This window comes from Jaculus jaculus, chromosome 1, assembly GCF_020740685.1.
Source record: "Jaculus jaculus isolate mJacJac1 chromosome 1, mJacJac1.mat.Y.cur, whole genome shotgun sequence".
Lineage (NCBI taxonomy): Eukaryota > Metazoa > Chordata > Mammalia > Rodentia > Dipodidae > Jaculus > Jaculus jaculus.
Window position 1 is genome coordinate 6640046 of NC_059102.1, and position 22213 is coordinate 6662258.

General features: G+C 48.1%; 2 protein-coding genes across 5 annotated transcripts in view; one reads left to right on the forward strand and one right to left on the reverse strand.

Annotated features, from left to right (window-relative positions):
* Nucleotides 1–8884, forward strand: part of Insyn2a (inhibitory synaptic factor 2A) — a 56475-nt gene extending 47591 nt beyond the window's left edge. For both annotated transcript variants that reach the window (XM_004659253.2, XM_045145322.1), the window contains one exon: nucleotides 6318–8884. In XM_004659253.2, coding sequence (XP_004659310.1) covers nucleotides 6318–6501 — 184 coding nt within the window. In that variant the 3' untranslated portion in view covers nucleotides 6502–8884. The remainder of the gene's footprint in view (nucleotides 1–6317) is intronic.
* Nucleotides 1–22213, reverse strand: part of Dock1 (dedicator of cytokinesis 1) — a 561057-nt gene that overhangs the window by 321459 nt on the left and 217385 nt on the right. For all 3 annotated transcript variants that reach the window (XM_045145312.1, XM_045145301.1, XM_045145308.1), the window contains exons 26-27: nucleotides 17833–17960; nucleotides 15802–15897 (exon numbers count right to left, since the gene is read on the reverse strand). In XM_045145312.1, the coding sequence (XP_045001247.1) occupies nucleotides 15802–15897; nucleotides 17833–17960 (224 nt within the window). The remainder of the gene's footprint in view (nucleotides 1–15801; nucleotides 15898–17832; nucleotides 17961–22213) is intronic.

A 22213-nucleotide genomic window follows, 5' to 3' on the forward strand; every position in this document is an offset into this window, starting at 1 on the left:
GAGCTTCAGGCCAGCAAGATCTCAGTGTGGTCAGGGGATAGGAGGGTCACTGTCAACTGACTTTGTTGACGTTTCAAAACAATTTACAGATAAGATAGCCAAATAATCGTTTATTATTGTTGTTTTACAAAAAGACTGTAAACCTAATTTTTCTCTCATAGAAAGGTCTTTGCAGTCCGAAGGATAATATTACAGATTGGCCTTGTACTTGAGGCTTGGATTCTATAAGCACATATGTAATTTTTGACACAGTGTTGGGAAAGGACACAAGGTTCAGAATCTGTCTGTTACAGATACTAAAGTCCTAACAATTATAACTCATTCGAAGTTTACTAAAATGGGATCCATATGCATATATGTACTTATAAATGTGGCTACATAACACAGACATATTATACAATTCATCATAAATGTTATAGGTAGAACACAAAGAACTCTATAAATAGAATGAGTGTCATATGTAAAACAGAAAATAGGACAGCACTGTGGTGCTGAGATTAGAAGTGGGGATTGGGTTCAGCCCATCCATCTATTGCAATTCAGGAAACAGAGAACAGGCTCAGAGCCAACCCTGGCTGAACGCATCACAGATGAGAGATGGGTTCTGTGTGGCACGTGCCTCGGTGAGTGCCCAGGCCTGACAGAGAGTGGCTCCCACCCGAGAGGAGACACGCATGCATACAAATAGGGAGAGAACCCGCCCAGGGGAGGATGGCGTGCCAGGGTGTCTGCACAGGACCAGAGGGGAGCTACGCTAGAAAATGCACTGGAAAAAGAGGAGACATGTGACCTCAGTTTTGAGAAATGAGCAGGAATTTGACCAGGCATTTGCCACTCTGGCTACAGTGACTGGCAACTGGAAAGTGGGAGAGAATGAGCAAAAATGAGGCCCAGCTGTTTCAAAGGCCAAAGGGAAAATGCCAAAGTACTGCACAGGGACAGGAGTGTGACCTGAGGGGAAGGACATGGGGAGCCTTTGTGGAGGGCCAGCCGGCAGATGGTGAGGCAGGAAACAGCTGAGCTGGATCCTGTCAGGTCTGTGGCCAGCTGGAGGGATGGCGGCGGCCAGCCACATGTGAGAGGCTGGAGGAGTGGACCAGGGGAAGATCATGGACATGTGTGATGGACAGGACTCTTCAGAGGTTCCCGTGGAGCTACATTCAGGAGAGAAGCAATGGCTACATTGGGTCTTGGCACGTTATATGGAGGCTCGGGGAAAAAGGACTAGCCTAATTTCCCGCACACACTGGAGAGTAGGGTCTAGAGGTGAAGCTAACAGGCGGCTTCCCCAGACATGCCCATGCTGTGCTGGTGTCTGATGTAAAGCCAGGTTGTGACAGATTCGCCACCACCAAGTGCTGTACGTCAGGGACATTATTTATTCTATCTAAAGTCACACAGTGAAGGACACCACACCTAATACACTGGCTCACTGGACACCCCCCACCCCCACAGCTGTTCCTTCGAATCGCCCTGAGACTGGGCATCTCTATCACAGTGTCAGAGCCAAGGAAGCTCAGGTCCCCAGGGTGGGCTGATCTAGCCACAGTGCTGGAGCAGGAGACAGGGCAGCCACAGCCGGCACTGGGGACTCTGTGATCTCATTCAAAGAGAATTAAAAGCCGAGTCTTGGGATCTGCAGCCACGGAGCCACATGACATTCCTGGGCAGGAGAAATCAAAGATTCAGAGTTTTCATCCACTTTAGAAAACAAGCAACAGCTTGGGTGCCAAACTCCTGGCTTTTCACTCTTCCCCGTCATTGAACAGACCCGAGGAATAGACTTCTTTAATGCATGCAGTGTGATGTCACCGAGGAGTCTGTGACAAGACATAGAAGCAAGTGGCAGGTCCTGAGCGCATATAGGAGCGTCCACTGGACAGTAGATGTAGCGATGAGACAAGGAGCCAGTTTTGCAGCATTCGACGTTGAGAGTGAAAGAAGTTTCCAGAAAACCCAGAAGAGTCCCCAGGGAGAAAACAAAGCTCAGTGTTGGTTATGAGAATAGGCTGAGGTTTGGGGCAGATTTTACTTCTTTGGAAACATACAGAATCATGATTTTTCATACAGAATCATAATTTTGTGAGATAGTCTCCGTACTTAAAACTCATTTTGAGGAGAAAAAGATTAACCGAAGAAGTTAAGCCTCCTCCACTTATCTCGACAGTGAGACCCCATGTACCACGGAGTGTGGCCCACGGCATGCGGAGACAGGACTTTGCTCATGGGCGCTCCTGACAGGAGGTGTTTGCTGGGTGGCTGTGTGGCTAGGAAGGAGCACGGAGGCGCGTACAGAGGACGTGCCACCACCAGCGGGTAGTGACCGAAACACGCACAGCAGCCTGTGAACTTCCTGTCCCACCCAGTACAAAGTGCAGTCACTATCTGACACCAGAGCGCACCTCATCAAGGAAGGGAAGGACAGATCTCAGCCGTTCAGACTCATGTTTAAAAATCAAGAGGGATTCAGCCCGGTGTGGTGGCGCACGCCTTTAATCCCAGCACTCGGGAGGCAGAGGTAGGAGGATTGCCATGAATTCGAGGCCACCCTGAGACTACATAGTGAATTCCAGGTCAGCCTGAGCTGGTTTTTTTGAAAAACCAAAATAAATAAATATAATCAAGAGCGAGGACTGTGATCAAACTTATGTCCCCCCAGAAAAGCATTCGGCAACTCAGCCCTGGCCTGGCTACAGCAGACTCTTAGTAGTGCCTCTGAGTTGGGCAAGGTGCCAACAGGCTCCAGCCTGGAGGATGGTAGACAGGGATTCCCAGAAGGCCCTATAGAAGAAAAGGCTTTAGAGGCCTGTGTGGTTACAGGATATGGTTCAATGCTAGGAACATTACAGAGTGGGGGGCAAAGCACAAGGTAGGCGCAGACCCCTCTCTGGTCCACAGGGAAATGTAAAAGGGATACAATGGCACGCCCAGGCCTCCATGAGTAGAGGCTCAAGAGCCAGCCAGTTCCCCAACTAACTTCTTACAGACAGCTAAGGAGACAGAGTAAGACTCCAGGGCCTGGGGACCAAGCTCCACACAGATCCCGGCATGTGCTAGTAGATCACATTCCAGAAGGGCCTCATCCTCACGCTGGTAGAACTGAGCCATGCTGCAGACACGAGCTGCTGTGGCCCCCAGCACTGCTCCAGGAACAGCCCGTGCGCCTGCGGGAAGGAGAAGGCATGGTGGCAAGAGACAACCACAGTGCATTGGCCAGAACAGGGCAGGCAGCCGGGCTGAGAGTAAGGGAGCACTGGCCTCCGAGGCTCTGTTCTCGCACGTTCATTATTACTTAGCCAGATGCAGGGACTCAAGCCCTGCTGGAGGTAATGGGAACAAAAAAGATGGAATATCATGCTTCCCTGCCCAACGCCTGCATTCAGGAAGATGGAGAGAAAGTCGTCGAAATCTATGCAATAATTATTCATGCTTGATGCTTAGAAGGATCTCAAAGAGGAAGGAGGATGGGGACCCATATGGGAAGATGGTCAAATGTGCAGAAGTTAGTGTATCTAGAAGGGCGACTGGTGTGTGACTCTCCAGGCCATGAGCCAGGAGAGGCATTCCAGATGGACAAAGGACTGACTTTGAGGAAGCAAGAGCAGGCATGAAGCCCCCCCCCCACACACACACACACTCAGGCAAACACATAAATCAACGCAGGCAGCAGATGCGGCCTAGTTATCCCAATAGTGAAGGTCAATCCCTGGGCCACTGTCCCTGTACCGGTCTGGCCCTGTCACCAGCCCTACATGGATAACTGACTGGCCTGGCTGTCACATGGAGGGGCGGCTATAGACAGAGGAGTTGTCCAGCCCTAGAACGTCCTTGGCTCTCAAGAAAACAGCAGCAGCTGCTGCTTTCTTCTGGCCATTGGTCTGTTTGGACCAAAGCGACCTTTGTTCTAAGTCAGCCAGAGACAACCAGTCTCTTAGCTTTGTGCCACCACCCTGTGCAGTGGTCTGCTCCAGCCCCTCAGCTAACAGTGGATTGACAGTGAATGTTATGGGGCTCCACAGTCAGCACTGGCCCCCCGCCCCCAGAGGGCAGCTGACTGGTCCGCACACATGATCCCCCATCAGATTCAGACTGCAGTGAGGGCAAGGCTCATGGTCACCTCAGTGGACCCCTCACCACAGGCTTCCCTGCAGGCACTCTCAGTCTCTGTTGCCCTCTATGCAGCCTGCTGGGGGGGGGGGGGCAGCACACTGGAGGAGTGCACACAGAATCTGCTAAACAGATAAAAGTCGAGTCATTTTGTTAACAAGAACTCAGATTAGATTACTCTGTGATTACATGGTTCCACGGTGTGATAAATTGGTTAATAACAGGATTCCCAATGTAGTTACTTAATGGGAATTCAATAATTACAGGTGCCCAGGATTATACTGTTAGCCTAGGCAATGCTAGCACCACCCTCCGTTCTAATAAGTCAGAAGCTGTCTGCAACAGTGGGAATGGCCTTAACCGAGGGCGGGCTTCAGGGTGAGCCAAGCTCCTTGATAAAATGTCTCCTCTACACCAAACCTGCCACATCTCAGACTTGTGAAGGGCTCTTGTTTGCCTAGTGGTGCATTCATGTTGAAACATCCTCCAGCCAATCTCTTTGTCAGTTAGCATGGGACCCACCCAATGCTGTGGGCACATATGTGGTATGGATCCAGTAATATTTGAATTGCAGTATATAGTGTGACATGCTCTTCATAAACGCTTTTTCATGGGGGGTGTCCATACCAGTATTCAGTAGGACAGAAATTATGATCGCTCCTTAAACTGAGTAAAGCAGATTAAGCAGGCTAAAGAACTTAACCTGAGCTCCCAGCCGCCAGAGCCCAGGCGGCGGCCACCAGTGCGCAGGTGCAGGACATTCTAAGGCCTGTATTCTGCACAGCTGTCCCTACAAAGGAGCACGACTGGCTTTCTCTCAAGACCCAAACTCATGGTTCTGCTTCTATTAGCCATAAACTAGTCTATAACAAAGAGAACTGCTGAAACGGGGAAGAGAAAAAGCCTTATTGTAGAAGCAAGGGGTCACCAGTCATAAACCTCCCTTGACGTTTTTTTGTTTTTTTTTTTAACGTTAAGTAATATTGTAGTCTGAAAGTAAGAAAAATCGTATGCTGGATTCAAACCATAAAACAGCCCATTAGACGGGCTTGAACTTGTTTCTAAAGACGTCAGATGCCACAGTTTCACTACTTTGTCTTGTGGAAAACGTCACAGGTTGGCTAGGACTAAAGGTTCTGGAAATCGACAGCATCCCATGCTCATGTATGAAGTGGTGTCAGCATTTGCACTGGCATCACTGCCAAACCTTCCTGGAAATCCCGAGTCTGCTGCCCTGAATGGACATGACAGAGCTTTCCTGAGCCCTGCATCCAACCATAGGGGCCTGGGGAAGGAGGAAGCAGGGATTCCAGTGCTGAAATCATCTCCCCAAAACAAGCAGGCCATGGAAGTCCTACCCAAGTGCCAAGGGGACCCATTGGCCATATACACTAGGGAACCACAGCTTCCTTCCGGAGACTCCAGCACACTGACAGCGTCCACAGAAGTTTCAGAGGCAACATATATTTTTAAGCCATCTTTAATCTCATCATTCTAACACAAACATCACTACTGGCTACATGTTTACACACTGTGGCTCCAGAAATATAATTACAATCTTGTACTGTTTTGAACAAACACTATCTCTGTTGCTTAACAACTGAGGTAGTCCATGGTACTGACTTGATAAACAACGTGTTCTCCCCACAGCTGGTCCTATACCATAGCTCTTAGGAGTTTTTAGACAAGAGTTTGCAAGGAGAATGCAGTTCCAGGGTCATTTCCATTCATGAAGGCTGCAGGTGATAAACAGATTTCTCTGATGGGGAAGGAGCTGCGGAGGGACGGAGTACCTCCCCGCGCCTGGTCTGTGTCGGGGGCCTTTGCGGCCTGCTCTTGGCATCTCTCTGATCCCGTGATGTGTACACAGACAGGCCAAGATGAACAATGGGCCAGTTTGTTTGTCTTTCACATTTTTATTGCAATAGATGCATGGTATCCCTTGAAACCAAATATGTACATTTAAATTTTAAAGGCTTGCCCATCAAAGGAAGTTATTTTCCAAGGAAAATGAGCCTATTTGAAATATACCACAGTGATCAAAAGTGAAAATGCAATACAACGAACTGATTAATATTATACCAGAGAGTTAAATTATAACCAGAATACGGTATGTATTGCCCTGCCAGGAGGTCACGAAATTGTACCGTTCCAAAGGGGGGTTCTGCCGAGAACGCCCCAACCCTAACCCCGCTGTTTGGCCTTTCTAGTGTGGAGCTGGACTTCAAGCAGCAGGAAGACAGGCTCCGGCCCGTGCTGAGGAAGCTGCACCCGGTCGAGGAATCTCAGGTCGTACCTTCGCCTTACTCTCAGGAGACTTACTCCTCTACACCCAAGCAAAAATCCAAAACTGAGTCCAAAAAGCACGGAAGATGGAAACTCTGGTTTCTCTAAGACTCATGGGGTTTGGAGTCTCAAGGCCATCTTTCAAACCCACTGGGAATTCAGTCAATCCCTTCCCAAAATGGACAGGATCGGGGGACCTGCAGTGCCAGTGTGTGCTCCCGCGTCTTGCCCTGTGTACCAAAAAGGCCTTTGCACCAACAGATAGTCCGCAGCAAGGGCGTGAACATCACACCCTGATGGCTGTCCTTTGCAGTTCATTATTGTGGGATATAAAATCTGAAGTGAGACTTACATAGTCACAGATAAAACCGTCTATCTCCCTCTTTCCCCATCTATAAGTATTGCGCGATCAGCCTGCGCCGTAGCAGGCTGTACTTCTATATACAGCTAAAACTCTTTAAGTATTTTTGAGCCTTTATTTTTTTTAAATAATGAGAAGAAAAAGCAAGCCTTATGTTTGCAAAGGACTTCATTTTTACGTTTCATTTTGCAAATAAGCAGGGGGAGAGTGCAATTTTCAGCACATCAAATTCTGGAGAAAGCACAATATTTTCCAAGTGGTCGGAGACCATAAATAATCTCAAAAAATGTGACTCTACTTTGATTTGCCTTCATGTGCTATAGCGCTAAGCCGAGTGACCACATCTCAGTGTCACACGGACACCTCAAATGTCACGTCCTCTTCATCTCTTCACTGATGACATGTTTACCGCTCATTTCCAAATGGCCAGCAGCCAGCAGTCCCCCAGTCAGGACAGAACACGCCTTTAATCACTGCTAGTTGACAGGGTCAGAGCTATCAGACACAGAGCTTTCCCAGATCTTGTTCTTAATCTTTTTGGTACCCAAAGGCCAGATGGTAAATGCTGGTAAGAGTCTGAAGCCGCACGTAGAGGTGACGGTGGAGAGGGCGTCACTGCTACCCCAAGGGAACCTGAGCTATGGGTGCGGTCAGTCCCCGAAGGGACACGTGGTCCCCGTGTGTGCCGCTGGGCGTTTTATACAATTCCTCATGCTTTGTCACAACTGTGCAAGGTCTGACCATCTCAAAAAGAAACTGTGCGTTTCCTTTAGCTGCTACCACCAGGCATAGTGTCATCGACACTTAACCTACCAGTAAGCTGTAGTAAATAACATACTTAGGGGAAAGCTGTGAATCAGATGTTTTTAGATATTTTTTAAATCCGCAGTAATACTCAGTCCCTCTTGATTACACATGGCAACGTAAATCTCCTGTCCTTTATTTTTTCACTCATTCTTTTGCACCTTTGCAGGTATCTTTTTATAGAAACTAAATCCCCTAGTGTGTCAATGACTTTGTCTATCACTGTTTTGCTTCTCACAGTAAGAAGTGGGGGTCTTACTTTGCCTTTTTTTGTGTTTTGGTATAATGTAAATTTTGAATAGTTTGTGAACATACCAGAAAACCTAGTCTTCAAGCGTCTGTCAGCAGTTCTCATCGTGAATCATGTGCAGACACCCGCACTGCACTGAGTAGAGGCTGAGCCCGCCGTGGCCCAGCGTTGGAGGAGGCTCTGGGCTTGTTTAGGATGGGTGGGAGGAGCTACTTCTCACCAGGCATCTTCCTCCTTGCTCAAGAACAATTTATGTTAACGCTAAATGTGGTGATTATACAAGGACCCAGGGATCAGCAATCAGATTCAGTCTTTAAAAAACTAAAAGAATATTTTGTGTAAGAATTCTTTGAGAGTTACTCAAATAATATTACAGAGATATGCCTAATTAGAACACATGGCACACACACACACACACACACACACACACACACACACACACATTTTTGAAATGTACAATGTCATGAATCAGATCCCTGAAGCAGTGGTAAACAGAAGTTAGGAAGACATTTCATGTAAGAAGATCAGTGCCCTCAGCTGATCCTGCACCTTAAAGGAAGTGCAATTGCCTCACGCAGACAAAATGTGTTTCACGTTTTTATACCGTTTTTAACTAATGTTATAAAAATGTTGGCAACAAGCATCTCCTCCATGCTCTAGGAATCCCACAAAGCTCTGAATGAAGTAAGGCTGTTAGCAGCTTCCCAGGTGCACTGCATGTCTGAGGACATGACGTGCTTCAAACTAGCCTGGGCCGGGTAAATTAAAAGACTAAAAGCTTCAGAGACAAAACGGACACTCTGGAGATAAACCAATTCCGCCGCTAAGATAAAGCATCTCCAAAAAATAGAAAATTTGTATATTTTAACCTCATTTCATAGTCAAATTATAATTTGCCAACAACAGCGGATCATCCTTTTCTTAAAGACTGAGGGGAAAACTTTAATACAGAAACAAGGTGAAAAGTGCAGTGTTCCCTCCTATGTAGATGTACACATGGCATTAAGTATAGAGATTAAATTATTATACTTGTCATTAAGTTATTTATTAATTTTTAAATAAAAAATCAAAGGTAATGTTTTGTGTGGCTACAGACGTTTTTAATAGCCTCGACAGTTTGGAAAAATTAAATTAAAGAAACCAAAGAAAATCATCAAAAGCCAGATATCTGGCCTATAAGGCAGTTCACGAGGGTGTGGGGAGGTGAGACGGCCATGTGGCCTAGAAATTGCTCGCTCTCTCTAGCTGCCCTCATCTCTGGAGAGTGGTCTGGCATACTTGCCCAGCCCCCTGGCATGACCTTGGCCACCAGGTGTGCTGGACACTCTCCAGGAGCTCAGCATAATGTGCCCAACTGAGGCTGAGTGTCAAAGGGCCTTCAACAGAGATGAATCATCCAGCAGTGCCATGACAGTGACAATCCCCGCCCCCCACGTCCCGCAAGGCCCAGCGCAGGCAGCTTCTCTCTAGAGTATCCAGTAAGCATGCCCCTGCGCCCCAGGGGACTAGCCAGCTCCCTTCTTCCCGCTGAATAGGATGAGCACTCGATTCATCTGCAGAATCCAACCAGTGCCACCCAGTGTCTATAGCTTGTCTGCGTTGCAAGGGGAAAGAGCTGGCACCACCCTATGAGCTCACCCAGCAAAACCACAGAGCACGCCTACAGGGACAGGGCATGGGCCTGGACATGAGGCTGTGCTGCTCTGCAGGGACACAGCAAGGGCTGTGGGAGGAAGGGGAGGGAGGCCCAATGCATAGGTCTAGGCGGGGAGAACCAGTGTCCCAGCTACATCTATCGACCCACAGGGCTCCTCGCTCATGAACACCAAGACATTATGGAGGTGCCTGTTATCCTAGCCCAAGTGTGAGACTCAGGCGTGAGGAGCAGAGGTCTGGCTGCTCTGCATCTCCTCCACTGGTCTCAGAGAACTGCTCGACAGGCCCATCAGAGTATGGGATCCAAGGGCCTCCGCAATGCAAAGGACCAGCCGTGCCCCAGCGTCCCAGTGGCTACAGAGGTGCTCCTGTACAGCCAGCCGCACGTGCTGAGCAGCAAGATGTCACGGTGCAGTAGCAACAGGCCCGGGATCAGCTGACAGACGCCAATCCCCAGACAGAAGGAACATGGAGGCTACTGGCAATACCACTGTCCTCAGAGACCACCACAGGCACGCATGACCAAGAGACACAGTCATTGAAACAGAAGATGCATCAGATCGTGCTTGGCAGTTTGCTTTCCACAGAAGGATAAGAACTAGAAACCACAAGGCCATGAGCTTGTCCCATTCTGCCATCAAGTACAGGTCACATACAGCCCCGCCCACCCATGCTGACGGGGAGGCTCTATAGAAGCATTTTTACCAGCAAGCATAATTGGATGTGATTAATAGCAGAGGTGGGCCCATGGGTGTGATGTCCCCCAAAGACCACAGCAGCAGTTTCCTACATCAACTTATCTTCTGTTATCTCTTATAAATCATCACTCACAACTTGGGCCTCAGATATGTGAATAGTCAGTTTATTTACTGGACAAAAACAGACACAATACAAAGATGAGAAGTACCAGTGAGGCATGCTATTGTGTGTGGAGGGCATTTGGGCAGGTCAGAGCTCATATGAAAGCTACACATTTAGCTTTGAAACATCTGAATCATTAACTTGAGCCACCTATGCAGTTCAGTATGAATATGCAAGAATTACAGATCTGACCCTGCAGTGACAAGGCTTTATTTCCTCTGCTGCAAAACAACCGCTCGTGACCAACCTTGAGAGAAAAAAATATATATACCAAGGCACAAGAATATAAAATGGCAAGAAAATTCACTCTTCCAACAGCACGTAAAGATAAGCCTGTAAAGTTATCAAGACTCACACACAGAGAGACATGAGGGTGCAGGCTTGGGTAGTAGGTTTTTTGGTAGTAGGTTCACTGGCAAACAGTAAAGTTAGATGTTATGTACGGTGCTTGCATACAAGGCAGATGACTGTCCACTTGAAATCTTCATGATCTAATGTTTTTGTAAATGAAGATTATTAAAATACCATTTTTTAAAAAATAATGCTATTTTATATACAACATATATATTTTATCCCCTTGCCCCAGCTCCAGTGACCCTAGGAGCCCTCCTGTGGAGCTGTAGTATCCACTGTGGGGTTAAGAAGGCCTCAGTCAGTTCCTATGGAGTACGGAGGGGCCTGGGCCTCTGGTATTCCTGCCCACCTGTGGCTCTTAGCAAATCTACGCTTCTCCAAGAGAACACACAGGAGTACGGAGGGGCCTGGGCCCCCGGTATCTACGATTCTCCAAGAGAACACACAGGAGTACGGAGGGGCCTGGGCCTCTGGTATCTACGCTTCTCCAAGAGAACACACATCTCCGTTGACACACATCCAGTGAGATGCAGGGCCCATGCGAGTCTTCGTGAAAAGATCCTTTTCACAGTCCTAGTGCCTCCTTTGCCAGATGAGAAAGCATGCCAGGTCCTTATGAATCACTGGATTTTAATTACCAGTAAGTCACCACAATGCTGCTATTGTTACTGAACACACCTCACCCCTTCGGGTCCCCAGCAGTGCCCGTTATGGACTCTAGCGAGTCCCAAGGCCCCGATGGTCCCAGAGTCAGTGGAGACTGGAGTCAGGCTTTATCCATCTTCAAACGTAGCTCCAAGAATTTCCCTAAGGAACCTTCCCATAGAAGCTCACATCTCCATTTCAGTGAATGAGCAATTTTCAGTCTGCTGGTGTGTATCTGGGCCAAAGAAAACTCTGTTCTTCTCACCCTATGACATTAGTCAAATACCCATTAAAAGAATGTGAGCCTGACCATCTGAAATAAGCTACCTGCCCATGGCGCAGAAGGGACAGTTCCATGTGTTAATCATCCCATCAGCCCTCAAGCCAGTGCTGTGACCACAGGCAGGAGGCGTATGTGGCACCAGACCACCACCAAAAGGCTGGTCTGCTTATCTGTACGTAGCCATGACTCCTGCATGAAACCGCACACACTGAGGACAAATGCTCTAATTTAGGGGCTTAGTCTTCCAAGAAGAAGAGAAAAATGAACTCTGAGATCAAAATGAATGTAAAGCTAAGTATTTCATTCAAGAATGCCACAGCATCAGACTACATTAAGCAGAGATGAAATGAACACAGAGGGCATTGGCAAGGTCACTGTTCAAATTCAGAGGTGGGTTTAGCATTCCCACAGTCTATGTGCTATTGCCAAGTGGACAGACACAATGTGTGTGTGTGTGAATTAAAACATGGAAGGTCATGGGGCTTTTTTTATGCAAACAAGGCATTCCCATGGCCACCTCAAAAACAGCGAACTCAAACAAATGACACAGAACCTAGCTACAAAGGACTTTTATAACTTTCTATGACTTGAGTAAAAGCAGCATCACGCACGGACCATTCCTTACGCAGCATGTGCGGATCTGCTCTACTCACTGCCCACGCCATCCAGAGTCAGGCAGGGAAGGGCCTTGCAGAGCAGCCTCCCAATGAATGTGCACCTCCGGGAACGGCAGTCACTCTGCCACGGCACTCCTGGCGTGTCAGACTAGGAAGCCTGTCCATTCAGGAGTTCCTTGGTTCTTTTCCTTCCTTCCTTCTTTTCTTTCTTTCTTTCTTTCTTTCTTTCTTTCTTTCTTTCTTTCTTTCTTTCTTTCTTTCTTTCTTTCTTTTTACAAAACCCATTTTCTCCAATTACTTACCATTTCTAAGCTGATTCACAGTTATTCAATTTCCACTATATGTATGCAAAAATGAGAAACCCAAGAAGATGGAACTCTCCATGGTATAATGAAGTGGTATAGCTCGTCCAACACAGATCTAGAAACTGTTTACTGATCGTCTCACATCGTAGAAGGCCAATGATTACGTTTTTATCCACCTCGTCAGGGCTGTTCCTATCTCGATCTTCCTCTAATCTAAACTCACAGCAATAAGAGAGGCATGCAGACATTAATGCAGGCATCCTTCCCTGGTACAAATGGGAAGGCCAAGGGTACCCACGCCACTGGGAAGGGCTTCAATTCGCTGCACTGCTGACACAGACAGGGTGCCTGGGCAGATGACTGACAGACGCTTTGCAACCACTCAAACCTTAAATGGCCAACAGCCCTCCTGAAATACCTTGATGCTCTCATCGCTTACTTAATAAACAGAGCCCATTCAGAACATTTCTTTCTGAGGTTTCTTCCATGACTCCAGAGTTTGACAAAATAAATTCAAAAGAACTTTTGTTTATTTTGGTATATATTAGAGATGGTGGAGTTGACAGATCTGACTTTAAGACCTCAATCCTCTTTTTGGCTACTAGAAACTTCTGCCAAGGTTAAGGGTACATAGGACAGGCCTGGATATGAACGTGTCCCAAGCTTACTTGATCTAGTATGGTGCTTGGGCCCCTGTCTACTGTTGCTTGGGAGCACCACTACAGATGGGTAAAGCCAAAAGCAGGTCATCACTGCCAAACCCACTTTACAGAACACACCAGGGCTTTCTGTTAAGGCACCCCTAAAAAATTCTTACAGCACAGGAGCCCTCAAAGCTTAGGTCCTTCTTCATGTCTGGCAGTCAGCTCCTGGTGTGGCCTCTCTTCTGCAGAGGACCCTGGGGCTTGGGCACGTGGAAATGGGCGCAAGGTGGACGCCAATGGGGCTTGATTTCCCCGACAGCAGCTTCCCGGACTAGGGCAGAGACGAGGAAGCCGCCTCCAGCCCTCTGATGCCCGCCAGCCTGGCCCACAACCATCAGCACCATTTCGCTGTTTCACAGCAAAGACTGGGAGCCGCGGGCAACAGCCCAGGTCCACCTAAGTGTATCCCACTGGCTTCAAGTCCTGGTGGTCCCTATGCTGCCTGCAGGTAAGTTCTGCAAGTGTTTACACCCAGAGAGGGTCAGAATTCAAGAAGAGTCTTCCCGTGAGCTGGTCAGTGCCTGGCACAACGGGGGATTGCTAAGGAGCTGCTGTTGTCACTGCCACTACTGTCATTATGACAGGAGAAAGTTCCAGAAGACGTTCCCATCCTGTGGTCTGAGAGCTCCAGCTACTCCGTCCTTCTGTTTGTGCTGTGAGCCAGTCTGACAATATTTCACATCCCAAAGGACCATCCAAACATTTATGAGCTTCCTTTATGCCCTTCAAGTCCACATCTAAGTGCTTGTTCAGCTGTGAACCAAGTGAACACAGCTTCTAACACAGCTCTAAGCAAACCCCAAGCAGCCAGACGTGGGATGTAGCTCAGTGACTGCGTGTTTGACAAGCCAGAGGAAGGACTGTGTACCCCTACTAAAGGCAGGACCATGTCTACGTAAACAGAAGTATAAAATTTTGCTCCTTTAACACAGTGTCCCTAACCGAAGGTGACATCACCAACTACCCAGAGAGAGAATACTGCCCCTACCAGAGTCAGAAGTGGCCCCTTAGCCAGAGAGCAGGCTAGCTCATCAGCAACCTCGTATCCACATCTGCCCACCAGGCAGAGCACTTCCAGATGCCCACCACTTAGTCACAATAAGCCCTAGTGTACCACCATCTCATTATCACCAGCCTCTCGAATCCAATCCATCCTAAGAAGGGTCCCAGAGGGCTGCCATGACACTTGGGCCCGCACCAAGTCATACACCATTCATTATTCGGCCTTATGCGCCCTTTCCAGTTCCCATGTGAGCATGTGTGAAGTGCACCTGAGACTTGTCCAGGGACCCTGGGCCTGCTCACAGCTTGACCTCCATTCCAGGGAAGCCTCCAAAGGTGCTTCTAGACTCGGGAAATGAGTATTCACAAGAAGAAGGAAGAAGCAGAAATGTTTACGTGTACATAGCGATGGAGCCTATTTCGACTATAATTTGGATGAAAGCATTTATTTGCTAATTAATACCCAAGATAGTCCAAATTTAAATAAAATATGCTTATAAAAAATTCTGAACCTGGCACGTCATGAAACACAGAGAATCGTCCTATAAAATTCCACTGAATGGAAACGTCCCAGGTCCATCCATCCACTTTCTGCTTTATCTGCCTGCCTCACCTACACAACAGAGCCCCCCCCACACACACACACACACAGAGCCATTACCCTGGGCTGTCCACCTGCGGTGCTTGAAGCCAGCCTCAGACAGAGACGCGGGTGCCAGACTGTGGCTGGCTGTGGAATCAGGCCTCCCTCACCTGCTCACTCCCTGAACATGTGGACAGGACCAGGGCCGCATCCTAGCAAAGACCAACGCACCTTGTCTGACTGCAGCGAAAACCCTGCACAGGCTTCTGGTTCTTCAATTAAGGAAGCTTTTTTGTGTTTTGTGGGTTTTTTTGAAAGGCTATCTGGCAAGGTGAGTAAAATGAGAACGATAATGTGTGCTAGGAATGAAAGCAGGTAACTAGGGCGCAGGTGTGTGGACCTTTTGCCCAAGTAACCAAATTTAACACCATCACAGGATAGAGAATTCGTAACGTAGGGAAAAGAAATTACTGTGCCATGAAGTTACAAAGACTCAAAATTTGCAAGAATGTTCTTGAAATAAACTCTATTCTGTGAATAACTATTCAGTGTGAGAGAAACACCTAGAACACACTGCAGTGCACAATAAAATAGCTAAGTTGGGAATACCTCAATTACTTTATAAGGTGTCTCATAACATGTTATGAATAGTACATTGAAGGTAAATGTAAAGAAACTACCTCAAAAATAAGATAATAATAAGAAAACATATGCCTTTTACTAAAAATCAAAACCATAAAAACTCTAGTCATTTAGTTATATGCTTCTATCCCTGAAATGTTGGTTTCTAGCTCATTCCTTTTTACATTGACACTTGCCTCTAGAATCATGAGAAAGGAGAAGAGCTTATATATATCAGATTGCACCTCGACGGTCTTTGAAGCAAGCAAGCTCATTTCCCAGGGGCAGCAGGAAAAGGAAAGATGTGCCCCATGAAGCCGTTCTCAGCCACTCTCGGGCCACACAGGCCACTGTGCACTTACGATGAGCTCGGAATCCCTTCCCATGGAGATGACGGTGCGGTTCACTGTCCGGAGAAGCTTCTCCATGATGACCTGGACGTGCCTCTGTGTCGGCCCCTGGAAGAAGAGACACTGTGAGGCCCAACACCCGAGACCAGAATAAATTAATTATCATCCCATCCCTAACAAGATGAAGGCATTCCTTGTCACAGGCAAAAGTCTTCCCCAGGAAGACTCATGGCATTTTATTAATTATAGCCCATTAATGATAATTTGTTATATAATCATAGTAATTTAATTTAAACAAACCTTAAAACTGAAAGCAAATCCATTTAAACAATACGTTTCTGCTGCCTGGTGAGCCCACCAATTAGTCTTACAGAGACACTTGGCCATCTGTACTTGGAAGGCAGGGAGATAACGACCCAGACGCTCTGCAAGTCACATCCTCCTAACACAAGAATGTTTTAGTGCCAGTTCAGCGAATTATCTGCAATTCACAGTGCAGTGGGGTTTTCTACTGGTGAGAATTTATTGTTTCACTTAATGTGAAACAGGACTGTTGACTCTTTGCCATATACCTGGCAAGTCATGTCCTCTAGTCCAGCCCTTAAGTCAACACCATCTCCCTGAGGCTCTCCTACAACCTCTTTGCCCAATCTTGTCTCCAATGAGAAAAGCAAAGGAGACTGGCATTGGATCCCTGGGGCTGACCTTAGGGAAGGGCATGCCACTGCTGAGCTGATGCCACCCACCTGATGGCATGGATTGAATCTGATCTTTTGAGCGCTAAGCAGGCTTAGAGAGTGTGGGGGTGATCTGTCATCATGGACAACTTGATTGGATAAACAAGTTTCTAGGGAGTTAAGTGAAGTAGGCCTTTGGCCACTTCTGTGAGGCTGTTTCCAGAAAGGATTAACAGAAAGAAAAAGACCCGCAGAAAGACTAAGTGCCACCATCCTATGTGCCAGGGTTCTAGACTCAGAGAGATGGGAAAAAGAAGAAAGCCAGCTGAGTACCACTTTTTTCTGTCCTGTGCTTTTTGGACCATGAAGATGTGAGCATGCAGCTTCCCCCAGCTACAGAGAGGATATGGTCCTCCCGCCACGTCTTCCCAACTGCAATGGATTTTGTCTCCTGGGCTACAAGCTGAAGTACACCTCCCTTCCCTTAACTTGATTCTTATTAGGTAATGGACACAGGAAGAAGAAAAGTAACCAATGGAGAAAGAATGGCTTAAGGCATCAGGAGAGGAGCAGTCAGGTATGTATGTGTGTGTGCATGCACGTGTGTACACCCACTCACCCGCACACACGCAATGACTAGGAAGATGTCCAAGCCATGCAGGACAGAGTTCAGAAAAAGTCTTATCTACTTAAAATCCCTTCCAGTCCTGAAGGCAGAGACATGAAGAGTCCTGTTTCCACAATTTGAGACACAATACCTGGAGAAGTAATGATGGTACTCAAGGGTACACATGAGTACACAAACACACACACATGCTTTGGCATTAGGCAGAGGCTTGGGGTTGGGTCACAGGGAGAGACTTTCTCCTTTCTTTCTGCACTAATTCATGATTAGAAGAGGAATAAGCATATGAATCAGAAATTCAAGAGAAACTTGCAGAGCTAAGAAAGCACTGGATGCCTTCCCCTGTTGGACAAGGTGCAGGGTACCACTCTCCTGCTTTGAAGTATAGGCTACACCAGGGGTTTGTTTTGTTGGAGAAAAAAAACTCCTCTTGTATATGCTACATTAATAAGAAAAATAATTGTAACAAAGAACTCAGGTAATTAACCCACTTTTAACATAAAGCCTTTATCTGACTTCAGGATTAAAATGGAGGGGTGGGGAGGGATCTCTCTGAGAAAATAAAGGAAATAAACCTTAACTTCAATGTGGAAGGATAAGTTTTGCAATGTAATAATGACAGTACACACATGAATAAAAGCAAACGAAGGGTGCAACTCCTCAGGAAGACAGGGAGAGCTGAGGCGGGAAGCCAGGGCCATTCCTGCGTCCACCAAACAGCGCTGGGGGCGCTGGACTCACCACATCCCTCCGGTACAGCACTTCCAGGATGTTGCTGAGCAGCTGGCAGCAAGCCTCCAGGTCCTCCTGCCTCTCCAGGTGGTGCTTGAGCTGCTCGGTCATCACGGGGAGCAGGATCTCTCTGCAGTCTACGAGGGACACAAGGGTGTCGGTGGGTGTCCACCAAGGTGGCACTCAAGTCCGCCAGAAGCCCAGGCTCCCTCTCACCTCTCAAGTGTCTGTAATCACACAGGCAGCCTAGAGCCTGACACCGGGGAACAGTGACTTAACCATGATGACACCGTTTCTATCACTATCACTGACGTGCACTGGCAGCTAACGGTGCATTCCATGAAAGAGTACAGCTCACAGGATGTAACGTCAACACATACCCAGGTGCACGAGCACTCACGCTGGGTTACCCACGGTCTCCTATGAAGAGCCACTGACTGGCAACATGCAAAGGCAAACTTCTCTCAACAACTTATTCAGACTAATGTTTTTAGTCTGTTCCTAAATCAAACAAAGGGTTGTCCCCTTGCCTAAGTGGAAGAAACCAGCTCTGGGATGGGACAGAGGCAAATAGCCATTCCTTCCCAGAAGACATCCAAGGGGGCCGCAAGGATGGAAGTGAGAGCGAGGGCCATGGCTCTGGCAACACCACTGTGAGGCAAAGGGGCACTGGGGACAAGAATCAAGCAAGACAAAGGAGGTTTAAGTTTGCAGTGGCACTTCAGATAGGAATGCACGGAGGGAGGGAGGGAGGGAGGGAGGGAGGGAGGGAGGGAGGGAAGGAGGGAGGGAGGGAGGGAAAGAAGGAAGGAAGGAAGGAAGTGAGGGAGGGAGGGAGGGAGGGAGGGGGGGAAAGAAGGAAGAGAGGCAAAGAAGGAAGGAAGGGAGGGAGGCAAAGAAGGAAGGAAGAAAGAGGGAAGGAGGGAGGGAGGGGACTAAACTACAGGAAAATTCCTTATCTTCTTCTCTTTTAGTTGGGAAATCCAGTTGAATGCCAATGCCGCCCACTCTTCCCTGTGGCCTGTCTACAACATCAGCTGCATCCTGACCCCAGCCCAGCATCGCTGCTTCCCTTAGGAGACAAAGCACGTGAGGGCAGCGGTGTCCTGCAACACTGAACAAAGGTAGCTAGATCTCAAAAGAGCGCATTTTAGGATTTATGACTGTAATGATACATAAAAGCATGTATTGCATTAATCTTTCCCAAGGATTTTGTGCAAGGAAAAAAGCATGCGACAGTGGAGTGGTTACTCTGCATAGTCAGAGGCATTCCTGGAACTTCCCCAGGGCAGCGGTGTGGTGAGAGCGGAGGAGGCAGGCTCAGGGGACAGGCAGGGGCAGGGGAGCTTTCAGAAATGACACTGAGCACTGCACCAGCCAAGGGGGGGAGGGAGCACTTCGGGACACCGTCTTCCAGACATGAAGTGACTGCTATGTTCATGACCTCGCTGGCTGTGGCTCCCTCCGGAGACAAGACCTGCACAGGCTGCGCATGTCAACATTTGCACACAGACGAAGGGAGACGGAAGGAATGAGACATAAAAATAAAAGGACAGCTTGGAAAGAGGAGGGGCTCTGCAGGATGGGAGCGGAGGAGGGAGACAGGAGTGAAAGGGGAATGGATTATGATCAAATCAGAGCGTGCTCATGGAGTAAGACAATGAATCAACAGCAGCCCTTCTCTTCCCAGGCGTGCCAGAGGCCCACGTCAGCGCCTCGACCGCGGCTTTTCTGAGTCGCTCGGCCTCTGCTCCCGGGGGAAGGCCTGGGACCCCAGTGTTCCTGAAGTGTCGTCCAGAGAACATGCAAGTGGCATGGCTCATCTTCATGATGAAGTTGACTGGATTTTGAATCACCTAGGGCATGCCTGTGAGAATGTCTTGAGGGACTGAGCTTAAGAAGACCCAAAATGAAGCTGGGTATGGTAGTGTACGCCTTTAATCCCAGGACTTCGGAGGCAGAGGTAGGAGGACCACTGTGAGTTCAAGGCCACCCTGAGACTATAGAGTGAAGTCCAGGTCAGCCTGGGCTAAAGCAAGACCCTACCTTGATAAACACCCGCACCCCCCCCCAAATAAACAACCAAAATAGTTTTGGGAATAAAAATGAAGAGTAGACATGTGTGGTTCTACCAGGAGCAGCTTCAGTTGCTGGCATACCTGACGGGCAACCCGAGGCCCACACAATGGGAATGGAAGGCTTTGCGGGGAGGGGAAGAGGAGGTTGGGAGAAAAAACACAAAACTAAACCCACAATGAATTGGTACCACAGAAAACTTTCTCCTTGAAGGTAGACTAAAAGGTTTAACCTTCAATAGGCGTATGGGAAGAGCATCTGGAAAGAAGGGCTCCGGGGAAGGTGGGATGAAGCCTAACCGTGAAACATTTAGCTCTGGATGGTAACTCCCAGTGCCAGAAAGCAGTTGTTACCCATGCTGAGCTGTTGATCAGAGACCTGCAAGGTCCCTCAAACAAGGCAGGGCTTCTGTCAAAGCACTTGATTACCTGCCTGAGGTAAAGGATAAGACTCTGCTGCTGAAGGTACCACATGCTGCAGACACAGACACCCAGTGACCCAGCAGGATTCTGAAAGGGAGCCATTCCCCAGACAGCCCATCCAGAGCTGGGAAGCCCTGCATGTGCTACTGCGGGAAAGTGGCCAGCACTGCTGTGAGAGGCGGTGGTCTAAGCTGCTCAGAAGCAACAGCCTGACAAGATGCGCACACCAGGGCAATGGCGGCACTCAGCCTTGGTGGGTCACCAGTGGCCTTCTGATTGGATAAGAGATCCGCTCAGTGGAAAGGAACCCAGAGCTGGAACCAGGACCCAAGTCAGACACCTATGGAGACCAAGATTATGGTCTCCAACAACAAGCACCCTCTAGTTTTTGGCTAATAGAGGGGCTACATCCATCAAAATATCCATATGCTGACTTCATTCTCTATGGGAGAATCTGATTTTCTTTTTCAGAAGGTAGCAAGACCTGAGGAAAAAAAACTATCCCTTGCACTTCAGCTAAGGCCCAGCTGAAACCACAGAGGAATTTGTGATGAGCAAGAATGCTGCTCCCATGGTGAGCCTGACAATCAGCACCAGGGTGATGGAGACAGACCCTGAGGATACTCAACACCTGCCAAAGCAGAGATCCAGAGGCTCCTAAAATGCTCAGCTCTGAAGTAGACTTATAACACACCTACCAAGCTCTGGGAATTTTGCGGAAAAGGGGCAGAAAGATTGTAACAGCCACAGGTTGAGACATCATGCAGAGAGGTATTGACCTCAATAACTGATTGCTGCTCTCACAATGCATAACCCATAACCCCATGGGGAATACCAGCAACCCCACTGAGGAGGGCCCTTAGCAGAATGGGGACAGGGAGGAGGGAAATGATGGTACCAACATGCGATGTACCCATACAAAGCAAGTTCTTAATTAGAACAAAAAAGCAGAAAGCCATTTGAGCCATGGTATTTAACTGCTTTTTGTTTCCTGTTCCATTGAGATGTGAGGGGCAGGGAAGGAGTTATTGCTGAGAGCTGCTTCTGCTGCCATGACAACCCAGCCATGATGGAATACACCCTCAAACATGAGCCTCCATTACGTTGTTTCTTGTCAGGTATTTGGTCACAGGCAGGCGAAAAGTAACTGATGCAATATGAATATATGGATTTGCATGCTGACTCCACAATCACAGCACTCAAACCATGGGTGCAGTAAAGGCTTAGGAAGCTGAGCCCCAGGCCTCTTGTGGAAGGCCTGGCTGATAAAGATGACTGGGGCTGGAATCCTGCAGGAGGCCAGGGGCAGACACAACAGCACACGGGCAGGATGCAGTCTGAAACGGCAAGGTGGCTCCTTCACGTCTGGTCTTCTCGTGCCATCATAATTCCCTTATATATTTACTCAACCCAACTGTGACCCTGTGAGGTCCTCCCAGGGAGTACTATGTCCCTTGGGCTTGAGAGAAGTGTTCCAATACACCAAGGTGTGTGCCCATGCATAAAATGGCACATGTGGATGAGACATGTCCCCACAGAGACTCGTGTATCTGAACACTTGATTACTAGCTGATGGTTGAAGTGTTGACGGGCCCTTCCGGAGGCACAGCCATACTGAAGGAAGGGGTCCCAGGAGCGCACGTGAGGCGCTGTAGTCAAGCCCCTCCTGGTGCTCTGGCGTCTTCTGGTTCCTCCTTGCGAGTGTGCGAAGTGACACCACCTGTCTGCTTCGGCCACACTTTCCTCGCCGGAAGAGACTTCCCTTAGAAACTGTAAGCCAAAGTTAATCCTTTCATTACGTAGGATGCTTCTGGTCAGGCATTTTGTCTCAGCAACAAGAGAGTACTGCTATAGCACGGTCACCCAGAGAGAAGGACAATCTAAGGAAAGCC